This window comes from Enhydra lutris, unplaced genomic scaffold (assembly GCF_002288905.1).
Source record: "Enhydra lutris kenyoni isolate GAN:26980312 unplaced genomic scaffold, ASM228890v2 scaffoldscaffold1, whole genome shotgun sequence".
In the NCBI taxonomy this organism is placed as follows: domain Eukaryota; kingdom Metazoa; phylum Chordata; class Mammalia; order Carnivora; family Mustelidae; genus Enhydra; species Enhydra lutris.
Genome location: NW_019154085.1, coordinates 14818713 through 14835542, shown reverse-complemented (window position 1 = coordinate 14835542; position 16830 = coordinate 14818713). Strand labels below are relative to the sequence as shown.

At 37.1% G+C, this 16830-nt stretch overlaps 1 protein-coding gene across 1 annotated transcript in view; it reads right to left on the bottom strand.

The window, feature by feature from the left end:
- The window catches only part of LOC111155465 (neurobeachin like 1), a 183471-nt gene that overhangs the window by 142985 nt on the left and 23656 nt on the right, over positions 1 to 16830 (bottom strand). Inside the window, exons 2-5 of the mRNA XM_022515656.1 lie at positions 15020 to 15111; positions 10410 to 10571; positions 2846 to 2927; positions 1962 to 2089 (exon numbers count right to left, since the gene is read on the bottom strand). Coding sequence (XP_022371364.1) covers positions 1962 to 2089; positions 2846 to 2927; positions 10410 to 10571; positions 15020 to 15111 — 464 coding nt within the window. The remainder of the gene's footprint in view (positions 1 to 1961; positions 2090 to 2845; positions 2928 to 10409; positions 10572 to 15019; positions 15112 to 16830) is intronic.

The following is a 16830-nucleotide window of genomic DNA, read 5'->3' as shown; positions in this document are numbered from 1 at the left end:
AAGGGGGAGTTCTCCACCAGAATGTCTTTGGACTTCATCTGCATCATCAGTTCTGGGTCTCCAGCCTGACTACATTTGGACTAGAACTTGAACGTTGGCTTTCTATCTGCCAGCTTTCAGACTGTAACTGTACTTTGGCTTTCCTGGGTCATAAGCCTGAGAGCCCACATTGCAGATTTGGACTTGTCTGCCTCTAAAATCACATGAAGCAACTGCTTATAATAAAACTCATTTTGTGCGTGTACATGCACGCGTGCGCACACAAGCACACGCACACACCCAAGCACACGCACACCCCCCCTACTGGTTCTGTTTCTATGATGAAACCTAATAAAGACAACTTCTTTCAACATATATAGGAAAGACCATGTAAAAATAAGTAGATAGGATTGTTATATTTAATAACTAGAGTACTTGTTCCTATTATATCTACTTTTTATTTCTTACTTTAACTATAGGATGTGTTATTTCAATAAAATATTACCACACAGAACAAAGTACCACCATATAGTCTACATAAATGTTCTCTCAGTTAATCAATTCTTCACCATTATCTAATGGTGGCAACTCAAAGTGAGGGTATAAGACCCTAATAAGCCTATAAAGACGAAACATTTTAGTAGCGGCAAGTTGCAGAAAGTGCATTGGTATAAGTAGGTTGATTAAATTAAAAATGAAAATGGAAAAATTGAAAAAAAGATTTTTCAATCTCAAAAAATATTGAGATTGAAAACATAGCAGATTTGGGAGACCTAAAAAAGAAGCCTGACTGTAGTTAATGATACAACTCTTCCTATTCTGTGTCCACTGGTAATAAAGTTATGAGTTCAAAACTCTTCTCTGTAAGCCCTGAACTGTTATTTATACTACTGTCACTAAGCTGCAAACCCATCATCCTATATTCTATCTGCTTTGTGATGCTGTGACAAGCACTCTGCAAACTATACTTCTCTTTTTCCAGGTACTCCACTGTTGGATTCACCAACAGTGCATACTAAACAGAGAATGGAAGGCTAAGGGTGAAAAAGAAACTGATTTCTTAATCCTTATTTTCTTATCAGCCAACAGTTCTTAACTGTAGCATTCACAGCTGGTTCTTTGTCTTCAGGTTATTTTTGGTAATTCCAGCACCAGCCTACTCACGGCTGCTCAGTGATACCTGCACAGCTAAGCAATGCTCTTTCAACAGAGGGCTGAGACCCAACTGTAGGAGCTCTTCCTCAAACTTATAGTTTCAGATAACTCCAGTTTCTTCCTTTTGTCGCATACCCCCAGGGAAGTATCTGCTTCCTGAAGTCACTATCTCTGTATTACATCAGTATCCCTACTTGCTTTTTGAGTCCTCTAATACCTATTTAACAATTTCCTTCTATTATATCTTATAAAATAACTGGTATGATTTCCGTTTTCCTGACCAGACCCTAGTGGACACAAGCTCCACAATTAAGAGACAAAATACTGTTAAAATCATTTTCATCCCATGAAATGAGCTTAAAAAAAAGAGAACTTTCCTTGAAAAATATGTACACTCTACTTGATGTTACTGTGCTTTGAAATTTTCCTATTAGATTATTAGAATTCCAAAACAAGAGTTTACAGGAAATTTCATTACTTCTAACATGGTTCTATATCTCAGAGATAAAGATAGGGGTCTTATACACACCTTGCATACTTCTTTCACAGAGAATAAGACCTGCATTGAAGAATTACATATATTTATGACATTCAGGTTTTTTTTTTTTTAAGAGTTTATTTATTTTGACAGATCACAAGTAGGCAGAGAGGCAGGCAGGGGTGGGGGGAGGAAGCAGGCTCCCCGCTGAGCAGAGAGCCCGATGTGGGGCACGATCCCAGGACCCTGAGATCATGACCTGAGCTGAAGGCAGAGGCCTAACCCACTGAACCACCCAGGGGTCCCCACATTCAGGTTTTAAGTGAACATTATGATTTATAAGACATACCCTGAAATTCTATGCCTCCAATTCCGATATGGATCGTATAAACTCTCACAAAATGCCAATGCATGGATTACAAATTCTTCAATAGATGTCTGATCTGCCAATTCCTTCTCTTTTTTTTTGCTTTTTAACTGGGAGTAAAGTTAAAAAAAAAATTATAGTTAGAAATATTAAACTGCATAACATACCTACATCATTTAAAGACAACATGTTTTATTAATTATCTAATAAATCATTTTTATTCAAATAAACCTAAGTTCCAATGGAGTTTAAAGCGCCAGTTAATCATATGGACTGGACTGGACATAATCCTTCAAATTTTAAATATGGCCTAGGAAGAGTTTTGAATGGGTAGCAAAACAGAATATGTTTTCAATAAGAGGGATATTTGATGATAAATAACATATACATAATATACATAAATTGACAAATTATGTCATTGTAAAAAGCCATTTATAAAACACTTTCATTTTTAATTAAAATAAATTAATAATTACTTTTCTTAGATAATATGTTTAAGATTTCTGAAATATATAGTACCTAATGGAAATTTTTTTTTTTTAAAGATTTTATTTATTTATTTGACAGAGAGAGATCACAGTACACAGAGGCAAGCAGAGAGAGAGAGAGGGAAGCAGGCTCCCTGCTGAGCAGAGAGCCCGATGCGGGACTCGATCCCAGGATCCTGAGATCATGACCTGAGCCGAAGGCAGCAGCTTAACCCACTGAGCCACCCAGGTGCACCCCTAATGGAAATTTTAATTCATTTCTTGATTACCTCCTCTAAAAACTTTTAACTTTACGATAATATTTTACGATAATATTTTAAAAAGTAAAACCTAGTTACTCTCAGTAAAGCAACAAAAGGAATATATTAAGTCACCTACCTGCTGAATATAGAGTGTTGTCATAGTAATGACATGATTAATATATGAGCAAGTCCCAATTTCTTCCACATTAGACAAATTTCTGTGAGGAAAAAAGGAATATTTATTATATGAATAATGCCAAAAATGTATGTTCATCTATTCAGGATGAATTTTGAAAATACATGCTGGTAAAGGAAATATAAATGACATTTATTAAAACTTAAAATCAATATATTACATAACTGTTTTTCCACTAAGAATGTGAAACACACCTCAAGCACCATTTAGCTACTCTAAACAGAATGCTTAAGAAGTACATGCTGATTAGCAATTATTTATTATAGAAAAAGTAAAAAATATCACAAAGTAGAAACAAAAGAGAAACAAAAATCAGAAATATTCTCTCAACCCCAATATTCACAACTATTTACATTCTGGATTATTTCTTTTCAGGTTTGTTTTATTTTTGTATGCAGATTCTTAGTTCGGTTTTGTACATATTATTGCCATTATAGCATATGTATAGTTTCAGAATTTTCATTTTGCTCTTTGAAATTACAGTTCCCTTATCTAGACATATTTCTCAACTATACTGAAAGGCCTTGATAGAAAAGCCAGCATCTGTACATACATTCGCCATGCGAGCGTAGTATATATCTTGTTTAAAGCAGTGAGTGGCTCAATAAGTGATGTTTAATTACAATGTGGTTGTGGTCCTCATTTTTACCTCATTTTTACAAGACAAGATAGGACACATAATGCTAGCATTTCGTGCATCTAACATCACCAATCTTTTTCTTAGCATAATAAAACAGTCTATTAATTTTCACTTCTGAGACACTGTGACACTGAAAAAAACTATTTATCTAAAATACCGCAGAAGTCCATTTAGGATGACATGGATGGAACTAGAGGGTGTTATGCTAAGCAAAATAAGTCAATCAGAGAAAGACAATTAACATATGATCTCACTCATATGTGTAATTTAAGAAACAAAACAGAGGATCATAGGGGAAGGGAGGGGAAAAACAAGATGAAATCAGTGAGAGAGACAAACCTTAAGAGACTCTTTTTTTTTTTTTTAAGATTTTATTTATCTATTTGACAGAGATCACAAGTAGGCAGAGAGGCAGACAGAGAGAGGGGGGGAAAGCAGGCTCCCTGCCGAGTAGAGACCCCGATGTGGGGCTCGATCCCAGGACCCCGGGATCATGACCCGAGCCGAAGGCAGAGGCTTTAACCCACTGAGCCACTGAGCCCCCAGGCGTCCCCCCTTAAGAGACTCTTAATCAGAAGAAACAAACTGAGGTTGATGGAGGGGAAGCGTGGGGGATGGGGTAACTGGGTGATGGTCATTAAAGGAGGGTACGTGATGTAAAGAGCACTGGGTGTTATGTAAGACTGATGAATCACTGAACTCTACCTCTGAAACTAATAATACACTATGTATTAACTGAATTTAAATTAAAAAACAAAATAAAATACAAAAGATGTTAAAAGAACCCAAAAAACAACAGAAATAACAGACCTGTACCCCTGAAACAAATAATATATGTTAATTATTTTTTTAAGATTCTATTTATTTATTTGACAGAGAAATAGAAAGAGACCGCAAGAAGGCAGAGCCACCAGCAGAGGAAGAGGGAGAAGCAGGCTCCCTGCTGAGCAGGGAGCCCGATGTGGGGCTTGATCCCAGGATTCTGGGATCATGACCCGAGCTGAAGGCAGCCGCTTAACCGAATGAGCCACCCAGGCGCCCCTATATGTTAATTTAAAAATTTTAAAAATATATATAAAAAGTAAATGAATTGTGAACAGTGGGAGGGCACCTGTAGAAACTATTATCATCTTCAAGTAGTAGGTGACTGCTCTTTGTAGAGTGTAATTGAGAAGGGAAATTTTAGCAAGCTCACTGACCTCCAGCGACAGCTAGGATGTGCGTTCTCTAGCCTTCATGAGGCTGGGTCAAGTTCTTTAAGTCAGAACACAGATTCAGCTCTGACATTCTGATTTGAATGATACTGTTCAGGAATCAGAATCCTGTCTATTAGACTGGACAGCTTGTGGCAGCGAATTTGTCTGTAACAAGCCAGAATTTTTTTTTTAATTGATACTGTAAATAATGTGTGTATATATATATATATATATATTTGTACAGTTATCTAAGTTAATTTAAAGTTGTTTGTGCCTTTTTGTTTATGTTTTTAATGCTTTGATATTTCAAATGTTAGCCTCAATTCTGAACACCATAGGTTGGACGTAAAGCTTGTCTGATAATTCAAAGCATGAAATGGATATTCAAATGGAAATTCTGCTCAGAAAGATAGTCCATCAAAACAGATGTTTACTGAATATGGAGCAGTGATGTCCTTGGAATTCTGATCTGTCAGTTGGAAATGTGGTAGCCTTACTATTAATGAACAAGTAGCCTCTATGAAAACACAAGTGGCTCTGGATAGCTGATTTAACAAAAAAAGGATTAACAGTTTTTAATATAAAAAGTCAGACTGGCATGACTTCTTTGGGAAAAGAAAAAGTACAGGACAGGTAAAATTCAAAGACCCTATGGAGAAGTCTAGGAAGATGGCAGAAAAGGAAGCACCAGGAATCTGTCTCCATACCTAGAAAACAACTGTGCTGGATAAAACTTATTCTGGAACTCTGAAGTCTGCTGAATGCTGGAAACTTCCAGGGGAAGATATGGGACAGTAAACTGCAGTTAATGTTCATTAATTTTGGTAAATTTCAGCTATTATTAGCACCGTAACAACCATTCATGTGGTAGGCAGCTCTGCACATCTTTCCAGAACCTCCTGCTAACAAGTGAAAGGAACCAGGGTGGGCAAAAGGACCTTGTCCTTCAAATATCAGGGATTTGTGCTCTGATCACTGACTGCTGCTGCTGATCACAGAAATGTAGACAAAGAGATGGGCAGCCACTGTTAGTGCACCTTGTCCCACTGTTGGGAGCCCCTTGCTCTCTGGATGAAGTAACTTTAAGGGAACTTAAAGAGTCGTGGATGAAATACCTCAACATAATAAAAAGCCATACATAAAAATTCTACAGCAGACATCATACTCTACGGTGAAAGACTGAAAGCTTTTCCTCCGCTGCTATTCAACATAGTACTAGAAGTCCTAGCCTCAGCAATCAGACAACCAAAAGCAATTAAAGGCATCCAAATCAGCAAAGTAGAAGTCAAACTATCACTTTTGGCAGATGATATGATACTTTATGTGGAAAAGCCAAGACTCCACTCCAAATCTGCTAGAACTTATACAGGAATTCAGTAAAGTATCAGGATATAAAATCAATGCGCAGAAATCAGTTGCATTTCTATACACCAACAAGACAGAAGAAAGAGAAATTAAGGAATCAATCCCATTTACAACTGCACCCAAACCCATAAGATATTTAGGAATAAACCTAACCAAAGAGGCAGAGAATCTGTACTCAGAAAACTATAAAATACGCATGAAAGAAATTGAGGAAGACATAAAGAAATGGAAAAATGTTCCATGCTCATGGATTGGAAGAACAAATACTGTGAAAATGTCTATGCTGCCTAGAGCAATCTACACATTTAATGCAATCTCTATCAAAATACCAGGAACTTTCTTCAAAGAAATGGAACAAATAAGCCTAAAATTTGTATGGAACCAGAAAAGACCCCAAATAGCCATAACAATGTTAAAAAAGAAAGCCAAAGTTGGTGGCATCAGAATTCCAGACTTCAAGCTCTATTACAAAGCTGTCATCATCAAGACAGTCTGGTACTGGCACAAAAACAGACATAGATCAATAGAACAGAACAGAGAACCCACAAATGGACCCTCAACTCTATGGTCAACTAATCTTCGACAAAGCAGGTAAAAACGCCCAATGGAAAAAAGACAGTCTCTTCAACAAATGGTGTTGGGAAAATTGGACAGCCACATGCAGAAAAATGAAACTGGACCATTTGCTTACACCACACACGAAAATAAGACTCAAAATGGATGAAGGACCTCAATGTGAGAAAGGAATCCATCAAAATCCTTGAGGAGAACAGAGGCAACAACCTCTTCAACCTCAGCCATAACAACTTCTTCCTAGAAACATCGCCAAAGGGAAGCAAGGGAAGCAAGGGCAAAAATGAACTCTTAGGACTTTATCAAGATCAAAAGCTTTTGCACAGCAAAGGAAACAGTCAACAAAACCAAAAGACAACTGACAGAATGGGAGAAGATATACAGGAATGACATATCAGATAAAGGGCTAGTATCCAAAATCTATAAAGAATTTATCAAACTCAACACCCAAAGAACAAATAATCCAATCAAGAAATGGGCAGAGGACATGAACAGACATTTCTGCAAAGAAAACATCCAGATGGCCAACAGACACATGAAAAAGTGCTCCACATCACTTGGCATCAGGGAAATACAAATCAAAACCACAATGAGATACCACCTCACACCAGTCAGAATGGCTAAAAATAAGTCAGGGAATGACAGATGCTGGCGAGGATGCGGAGAAAGGGGAACCCTCCTACACTCTTGGTGGGAATGCAAGCTGGTGCAGCCACTCTGGAAAAGAGCATGGAGGTTCCTCAAAAAGTTGAAAATAGAGCTACCCCATGACCCAGCAATCGCACTACTGGGTATTTACCCTAAAGATACAAATGTAGAGATCCGAAGGGGCACGTGTACCCGAATGTTTATAGCAGCAATGTCCACAATAGCCAAAGTATAGAAAGAACCTAGATGTCCATCAACAGATGAATGGATAAAGAAGATGTGGTATATATACACAATGGAATACTATGCAGCCATCAAAAGAAATGACATCTTGCCACTTGCAACGACATGGATGGAACTAGAGGGTATTAGGCTGAGCAAAATAAGTCAATCAGAGAAAGACAATTATCATATGATCTCTCTGATATGAGGAATTTGAGAGGCAACATGGGGGGCTTGGGGGATAGGGAAGGAAAAAATGAAACAAGCTGGGATCGGGAGGGAGACAAACCATAAGAGACTCTTGATCTCACAAAACAAACTGAGGGTTGCTGGGGGTAGGGGAGTATGGAGAGGGTGGTTGGGTTATGGACATTGGGGAGGGTATGTGCTATGGCAAGTGCCGTGAAGTGTGTAAGCCTGATGATTTAAAGACCTGTACCCCTGGGGCTAATAATACATTATATGTTAATTAAAAAAAAAAAAAAAAAAATTAGGGAAAAGCAAAAAAAAAGGAAAAAAAAAAAAAAAAAAATCAGCGGTTGTCAAATGTTGGGCATGACCAGAGAGAAATGAATAGATGGAGCATGGGGCATTTTTAGGGTGATGAAATTATTCTGTAAGATACTATAATGGTGGATACATGACAGTACGCATTTGTCAAAACTCAAAGAACTGTACAACACAGTAAACTCTAATGTACTCTACAGACTTTAATGATATATCAATACCTTTTCATCATTGTAACAAAGGTATCAACCTAATGTAAGATCTTAATAATAGGGGAACTATGGAGGAAGGAGAAAGAGCATACAGAAACTCTATACTTTTTCCAAATTTTTATATAAAACTAAACTGCTATACAACATAAAACTTACTAAAATTTTTTAAAAGAATTTTTTTAAATGAGGTCTCTGAAAATAGAAACACATTCTGTGATTGATAGCTATTAGACATTAAATTTGAAATAAAATAAACATTACACTTATCATCAGAAATTATCTCTTAATAAAAAAAATTCAACCAAAAGAGTGTTGGAATATTCCAGTGTTTGCCTATAATGATCAAGAGCTATGGGAGCCTGGGTGGCTCATTTAGTTGGGCTTCCAACTCTTGATTTCAGCTCAGGTCATGATCTCGAGGTCATGAGATCAAGCCCTGTATCAGGCTCTGTGCTGAGTGGAGTCTGCTTGGGATTCTCTCTCTCTCCCCCTCCATCCCTCCCCCAAGTTGCATGCACACACCTATGCTCTCTCTTTTCCTGTTTCTAAGATAAATAAATAAATAATTTTTTAAAAAGAGCTGAACACAGTGGATTTATTTTTTTTAAGATTTCATCTACTTATCTGAGTGAGAGAGAGAGCAAGAGCATGAGCGGTGGGAGAAGCAGAGGGAGGAGGAGAAGCAGACTCCCTGCTGGAGAGGGAGCCCGATGCAGCGCTCGATCCCAGGACCCTGGGATCATGACCTGAGCCGAAAGCAGACACTTGGAACCAATGGAGCCACCCAGGAGCCCCTAAACATACTGGATTTAAGACAGTTATTTATCTATAGATTTCTGATTTCTGTAAAACTGTACTAAGTAGTTAACAGGATAAAATAGATCAACAGACCAACTCATGTTTTATTGCCTAAATAAACCCTCTTTCCCTCACCCCTTTAATTCTTATATTATTTTTCTGAATTTTAAGGATAATAAAGAGCACAAAATCAAAAAAATGTCTACAATTCTGGGAGAGCCTAAATTACAGGGAAAACATTTTAGCAATTATTGCTCAATCTTTCCATGATTCCTGTAATCAAATACAATGAGCAATTATGTGAAAGGTAAATAAATGCACAGTAATTTAAGTCCCTGTTTGTCTACTAATTCTAAAATACTTACAAATCAAATAGCATATATTATAGGAAATGGTTTCCAAAAAGAAGATAGACTTTAAAGAGGAATAAAATGCCCCTAACCCAACAGTTCTTAAATTTGCATATGCAGGTTAATAGGGAATTCATGAAAAACCAGAATGCCTGAGCTCTTTGGAGTCAGAATTTCCATAAGGCTCAAGCTCTGTAGTCCTATTAAGCTTCCCAGTTGATACTTATGCACATCAAAATTTAAGTGCCACAGACCTAATCATCTATAAACCTGGAAATATAAGCTGTAGAATAATTCTATTTTTTTTTTGGTGAAATTATAAAATGAAAGATTAGAAAAATACATTTCACAAATGATAATACACAGTACTCGTGCAACAAATCTTGGTTAGGTAAAAACTTCAGTCACTGTCTTTAGAATAAGTTGTTTTTTTTTTTTTAATTTTGGCTGAGTCTCTCTATAACTAAGTATGGTACCTAAAAGGCTTTCTAGTAGGGCGCCTGGTTGGCTCAGTCGGTGGAGCATGAGACTCTTGATCTCAGGGTCCTGAATTCGAGGCCAAAATTGAGCACAGAGTGTACTTCAAATAAAGAAGTAAAACATTAAATAAACAAACAAATAAAAAGCTTTCCAGTATTATAACAAATTATAAGCCGTTCATAAAGGCTGCACTCAAGGGGTGCCTGGGTGGCTCCGTTGGTTAAACGTCTGCCTTTGGCTCAGGTCCCAATCTCAGGGTCCTGGGATGGAGTTCTGAGTCGGGCTCTGCCATCAGCAGGGAGCCTGCTTCACCTGCTCCCTCTGCTCTTCCCCTGCTTGTGCTCCCTCTCTCTTTCTCTCCCTCTCTCTCAAATAAAAAGAATAAACTCTTTAAAAAAAATGGCGCACTCATCTTTAAAGCTCCATATGAACAACAAACATTAATAATCAACAAATGCATTGTTATTTTGGTAATTTTTAAAAACATATAACTAGTTTGTTTGTACCAGATACCTGCAAAGAATAATGAAGAACTTGACAAGCAAAACTGACAAAGCTTGTTGTTGTTCCTCTAACCCATCTGCCATTTTCTGAACACACTGTAGTAGCTGGATCCTTAAAACCTGCAGAATATTATCAGGAAGGAGAGATATTCCTGGAGGCACATCATCTACCCTATAAGGGGGAAAAATAAGAAGGGTGATTAAGTGCAGGACTAAAATCTTTGACACGCTAAAGGAATAGCATTTTCACCTCAAACCCTAAAGAAAACTCTTTTATTCCATATGCTCTATGCCTTCTCCACAAGTCACCACCAGATGATCTCTGTGATCCCTTAGAAGGTTAGTAGAGCACAGTGGTTAGTCTCATTTCAGAAGAGGCTTACTGAAAAGAGGGAGAGTTAGAGAGCGAATCTATTCAATATCTTCAATTGTGCTATTTTCAAAGAAAATATTAAGAATTAATTCACTTTCTACTTAGAAATAAAACGTGTGTGTATATATACGTGTATACCATTTCTAAAAGGAACAATAACTAGCAAATAAAAATGGAGTACCTATAACTAGTTTAATATCTGTCACCTACTTTACTAAATAAACAATATTCACCTACCTATAGGCTTCCCAAGCCATGTGGTCAGAAGAGGGAGAGAAATTAACCAGCAAAAGGAAAGGAGAAAGGTGAATGGAGAACCCTAAGCATGAACATTAATAAATTTTTTTAAAGTAATACATAAATATTTTATGACAACTGGTTTCTGGGTAAGAAGTCCATCTGGGGGGTGCCTGCGGGGGCTCAGTTGTTAAGCGTCTGCCTTCCGCTCAGGTCATGATCCCAGCGTCCTGGGATTGAGACCCATGTCGGGCTACCTACTTTGCAAGAAGCCTGCTTCTCCCCCTCTCCCACTCCCCCTGCTTGTGTTTCCCCTCTCGCTGTCTGTCAAATAAATATAAATAAAATCTTTAAAAAAAAAAAAAAAAAGAAGTAGAAAACCATCTGGTTCTTTAAGGACAAAGCCAAGACCAGATGTGACTGGCTACTCTGTCTTAGAGAGATTCCCCTAGAATCTACGTGAGAAGACCTTTGTACCAAGTTCTACCTCTGTACCATAAAGTATGGTACTTAATCTCTGAAGTGCCCTAATCTATAAAATTGTAATATCATCTGCCCTATTTCACAGGGTTCTGAAGCCAAAAGGTCAATGTCCATTTTTAACAATGAAATATGTAAAGAACTATAAAAATGTAATATATTTTAAGTATACTATCACCAAAGCCTACATATCTTTTCATAAAATCACTGAATACTAATTTTCCTATCTCTATTAAGAAAAATACCTAATTGCAAAGGAGCATCATGAAGAGCTCCTATGATTAAATGACAATCCTACTTTATAAACAGTATCTTCTTCAGGTAACACTTAAGATGAAGATTTACTATTATTTTTACCCTGAGTTTAAAGCTTCATTCACTGTAGACAGAAAAATTTGAAGCACCTTACCAGTAGTCATATAATTATATATGACAAATGTTTTTAGCCTCTTCCAGAATCATCCCACAACATAAAGTGCTTTATAAAATAAACACATGACTTCAATTACACAGAAATCATAAAGCACATTACCAAGGCTGCAGAATTCTATAACCATGTCACAAAAATACATGTTTCATTTTAGTCTGGGAATCACTTCACTTATAACTTGGATTCCTTCATTCTCTTTTATAAGTGGTGTAAGAAAAACTCTCATTTTTATACATACATTTTTCCGTGCTAAAGAGCTAAAAAGAGGTGATGAGAAAAACCACAGTAACTTCTAAATAATATTTAAATTTAAATATAACTGATTTTAAGACTAAGCTAAACTATTCCTACTCACTTTTCCAAAATCATAAGTCAACAAGAAAGAAACATTAGATTTCCCAATATTCAATCCTAGTTACTTAAAGGATTTCTTCCCTTTTTCCTTCATTGTCCCATTCTTTGTTGCATTAAAAAAAATTTTACTAGACAAGGGCAACTGGGTGACTCAGTGGATTAAGCCTCTTCCTTCAGCTCAGGTCCTGATCTCAGGGTCTTAGGACTGAGCCCAGCATTGGGCTCTCTGCTCAGCGGGAAGCCTGCTTCCCCCTCTCTCTACCTGCCTCTCTGCCTACTTGTGATCTCTCTCTCTGTCAAGTAAATAAATAACATCTTTAAAAAATTTTTTTACTAGACAGAAAAAAATTAGCTCCTAAAAGAAAAATCTATTGTTGTACTTATACTCATTATAAAATTGGCAAGCTTTGATTAGAACATGACTCAGAAAGTTTTGGCCATATTCCTAATGTGATGAGGATTTAAGAATTTGGAAGCATGGGGCGCCTGGGTGGCTCAGTGGGTTAAGCCACTGCCTTTGGCTCAGGTCATGATCTCAGGGTCCTGGGATCGAGTCCCACATCAGGCTCTCTGCTCAGGAGGGAGCCTGCTTCCCTCTCTCTCTCTCTCTCTCTGCCTGCCTCTCCGTCTACTTGTGATCTCTCTCTGTCAAAAAAATAAATAAAATCTTTAAAAAAAAAAAAAAAGAATTTGGAAGCATTTTCCCATGATTAGGACTTTACTGCCCCCAAATTCTAAGCATCTTTTGCTGCAATTTCCCAATCCCCAGAAATCTGTTTCACTCCTCTGTTTGGCTACTAAATGTCTATATTAAACAGCTGCTCATTATTGTCTCCATCTAACACAGGAAAAAGTCCAGCTTAAATTCCAAGGCTTTAAATTCTGGGAAAAGCATTCCTTGCCTTGCATTTTGAATTCTCTAACTTGGAAGTTCTACCAAGTCAGTTTAATTTAAATGAGGATTATCTGTGAGTTTCTTATCTTTAAGGTGAACAGACTAGTTTTACACATCTTGTACATCATATTCACTTGAAAAACTAAAAGTTTTCTATTAGTAAAATCTAAATTCATGGTTTACTCTCAGGTATGAAATAAAATTTTAAATAAACCAGCTAAATCATGAAAAAGGCAATGTTCTGGCATTCTTCATCTTATTTTAAATATAGTAGCAATGTAAGTCTACATAATGTTTTTAGATATGACCTCCCAAGAAAGGAGATATGTATAATAAGTACATCTTCCAAACTTTAGAAGACCTCATTTCAATATTCGAAGTATTCAAAGGCCCAAATCCTGACCTCATAAAATCCTTAGGCTCATGATTTTAAATGAGCTGCAAATTATTAAAATAAAAGCACTTCTAAGCACAAACCACAAGAATACTTCTATGAGTAGAAACCAATAATATGTAATCTTGTTTTGAGTTCAAGATTTAATAGTTTTCAACTTTTATAAACCTACTACAAGTCATCTAATGAAGAATTCTGAAACTGTATTTATAAATAATGAAGCACTAGTGCTTTCTGAGCATTAAAGCACATCTTAAGTTCAATGCCTTGGTCCAAAGCTCTAATGATATCTTCTCTGAATTATTAAAATTGCCTCTTAACTGTGCTTATCTTCAGTCTCAAACATTTCCAGTTCAACATCCTAATGCTACCATAAGGACTTTTAAAAAACAAAATTCATCATGGCATTCCCATGCAGAAAATTCTTTAGTAGAGCCTCGCATCTTCTGTTACAAAAAATATAAGTCCATTAGCAATGCATGCATGGCATTTTATGATCTGGCTTCTGATTCTCTAGGCTCAGTTCACACAGGCCCACCCTCTTACTGCCTACCTCTATCCCCAAACTGCAAACACTTTCTTCCTTGAAGATTTATAATTCTCTAAATACTCTTTCCCGTCATCGACCACCACCCATTTCTCCCCTTCCATCTCAGTATATCTCTATAAATGGATTCCTTTTGTGGCTGAAAGTGTCTAGTGTCTCCTTTTTTTCTCCAGCTTTTTACCCCAGCCAACCTAACCTCTCTTACCTGAGTAACAAGTATGACGTCTTCAAGATGGTTTGAGAAAAAAGAAAAAACTTTTTCTGGGAAGTGGGCCTAGGAACTGTAATGTAGGATGGTAGTAGGCAGAGCCATGGGAGCTAAGATTTATACTTTCACTTGCACTTTTCCACAAAATTTGAATTCCCCCCCATTTTATGATTTTTAAATCTAGCTTTGAAAAATCGGAATACTTCACCTCCTCCAAGATGTTTTCTAAGACCTTACTCTATAATGAAACCATAATTTTAAGTATAGTGTTTTCAGTGAATTCTGTGGGTCTAATTACTGAACTAATTACTGAGTCATGAAAGCTTTCAAATTTGTATCCAGTTGGTCAGAGATATGGGTGGCTTCCAAGACGTGCAACTGGTGTCTGAAGCGAGGGCAGTCTCGTTGAGGACTTTGCTCTTAATCTGTGGGATCTGCCACTAACTCCAGGTAGTGTTAGAAATGAAGTGAACTGCAGGACACCCAGTTGCTAGTAGTTAGTTCTCTCTACTCCTCGGAGCCAAATTTCATATTAGCAGGAAAGCCTGTTATAATCAATTAATAAAGTCTGCCATGAGAGCAGGGTTATGCAGGAATACTTTGCATGTCACATAATCGCCATATTTCTAACAGGTCTTCAATGAAGTCTTTGTGCCTCAAATTAACAAACTCATCTAAGGTTAAGAAATTGTTTCTACAAACCTGGTAGGCAGCTTTTCAAAGTCAACATCTAAGAACTGTTCATAGCTAGAAACAAAATTGTCCAACCAGAGCTTCAGGTAATCTGGATCTTTCTGAAATAAGAAAACCAAGATTAAGTACATCTATCAGAAAAAAAAAAATGCTTTCATTCCTATAAGCAGATATGAAGCAATAATATGAAATCTCTTAAGTTATATTCATGAAAATGTATGTGCTATTTTAAAACGTCTATTAATTATATGCGCGCCTGGTGTGGCTGTCAGGTTAAGCGTCTGCGTTCAGCTCAGGTCATGGTCTCAGGATCCTGGGATGGAGGCCCACATCAGGTTCCCTGCCCAGTGGGGAGTTTGCTTCTACCTCTTCCTGAGTCCCTCCCTGCCACTCATGTTCTCTCTCTCGCTCTCAAATAAATAAATAAAATCTTTAAAAAAAATAATAAAATGTCTAATAAAATAATAAAATGTCTATTAAGTACAGGGAACCCTCAAATGGCTTCCCATGTCACTCACACAAAGAGCTACAGTCTTAACAATGTCCTACAAGATTCTAAACAATTTGCCCTCCCCTATCTCTCTGACCTTATCCACTATTAGCCTCTACTACTCTGGCTTCCTGGCTGTTACTGAGACAAGCCAGACATACTTCCACCTTAACTCCTTTCAGTAGCTGCTTTCTCTACCCAGAAGACTCTTCCCCCAGATAGATGAATGGCTAACTCTCTCACCTTCTTCAAGTCATTCCTTAAACAACATTCTTGGAAAAGCCTATTTACCACCCTTTCTTAAAACTGCAAATCTTCTTACTAACCTTTACCTGGTCCTATTCTTTTCCCCACTGCACAATGCTTTCTCACCATCTATCATACCATGTCATTTACTTAGTTATTAATTTATTGTCTGTCATTACCCCTAGAATATAGGCTTCACAAGTGTAAGGCCTTTCTAAGGGCTTATCACAAGTGACTTCTTTTTTTTTTTTTTTTTTTTTTTTGGGTAAAGATTTTATTTATTTATTTGACAGAGAGAGATCACAAGTAGGCAGAGAGGCAGGCAGAGAGAGGAGGAAGCAGGCTCCCTGCTGAGCAGAGAGCCTGATGCGGGACTCAATCCCAGGACCCTGGGACATGACCTGAACCGAAGGCAGAGGCTTTAACCCACTGAGCCACCCAGGCGCCCCCACAAGTGACTTCTTTTCGTTAACTGATGGATACCAAGTGCCTAAACAGTGCCTGGCACTAAGCACGTGCTCAATACATATGTGATTAATGAATTAGTGAGAAATACAAGATACATGAATAAAAATCAGATATAGATCATTAACCTAAACATAAAAATTAAAACTCTTCTAAAAGAAAATATAGGAGATATAATATACCTTTTATGAGATACACCTTTGCAACCTTGGGGTAGACGAAGATTTCTTGGGGAGCACACAAAAAAATCACAAACCAAAAAAATAATAATAAGTTTTAATCAAAATTAAAAAGCATCTATCCACCAAAAGACACCATTAAGGAAATGAAAAGGCATGCCATATACCAGTTGAAAATATTCTTAATACATATATCTGACAAAGAACTTACACCAAGAATACATAAAGAACTCCTAAAAATCAATACCAAAAGGACAACCACTCAATTTAAAGATGGACAAAGGGCAGACACCTCACAAAAGGGGATACAGGAATGACGAGGATATGAAAGCATGCTCAAAATCATTAGCTCTCCAGAGAAAAGCAAATAAAAATCTAATGGAATACCCACTGCACACTCACTAGAATGGCCAAAACTAAAAACCCTGGTAATTCCAAGT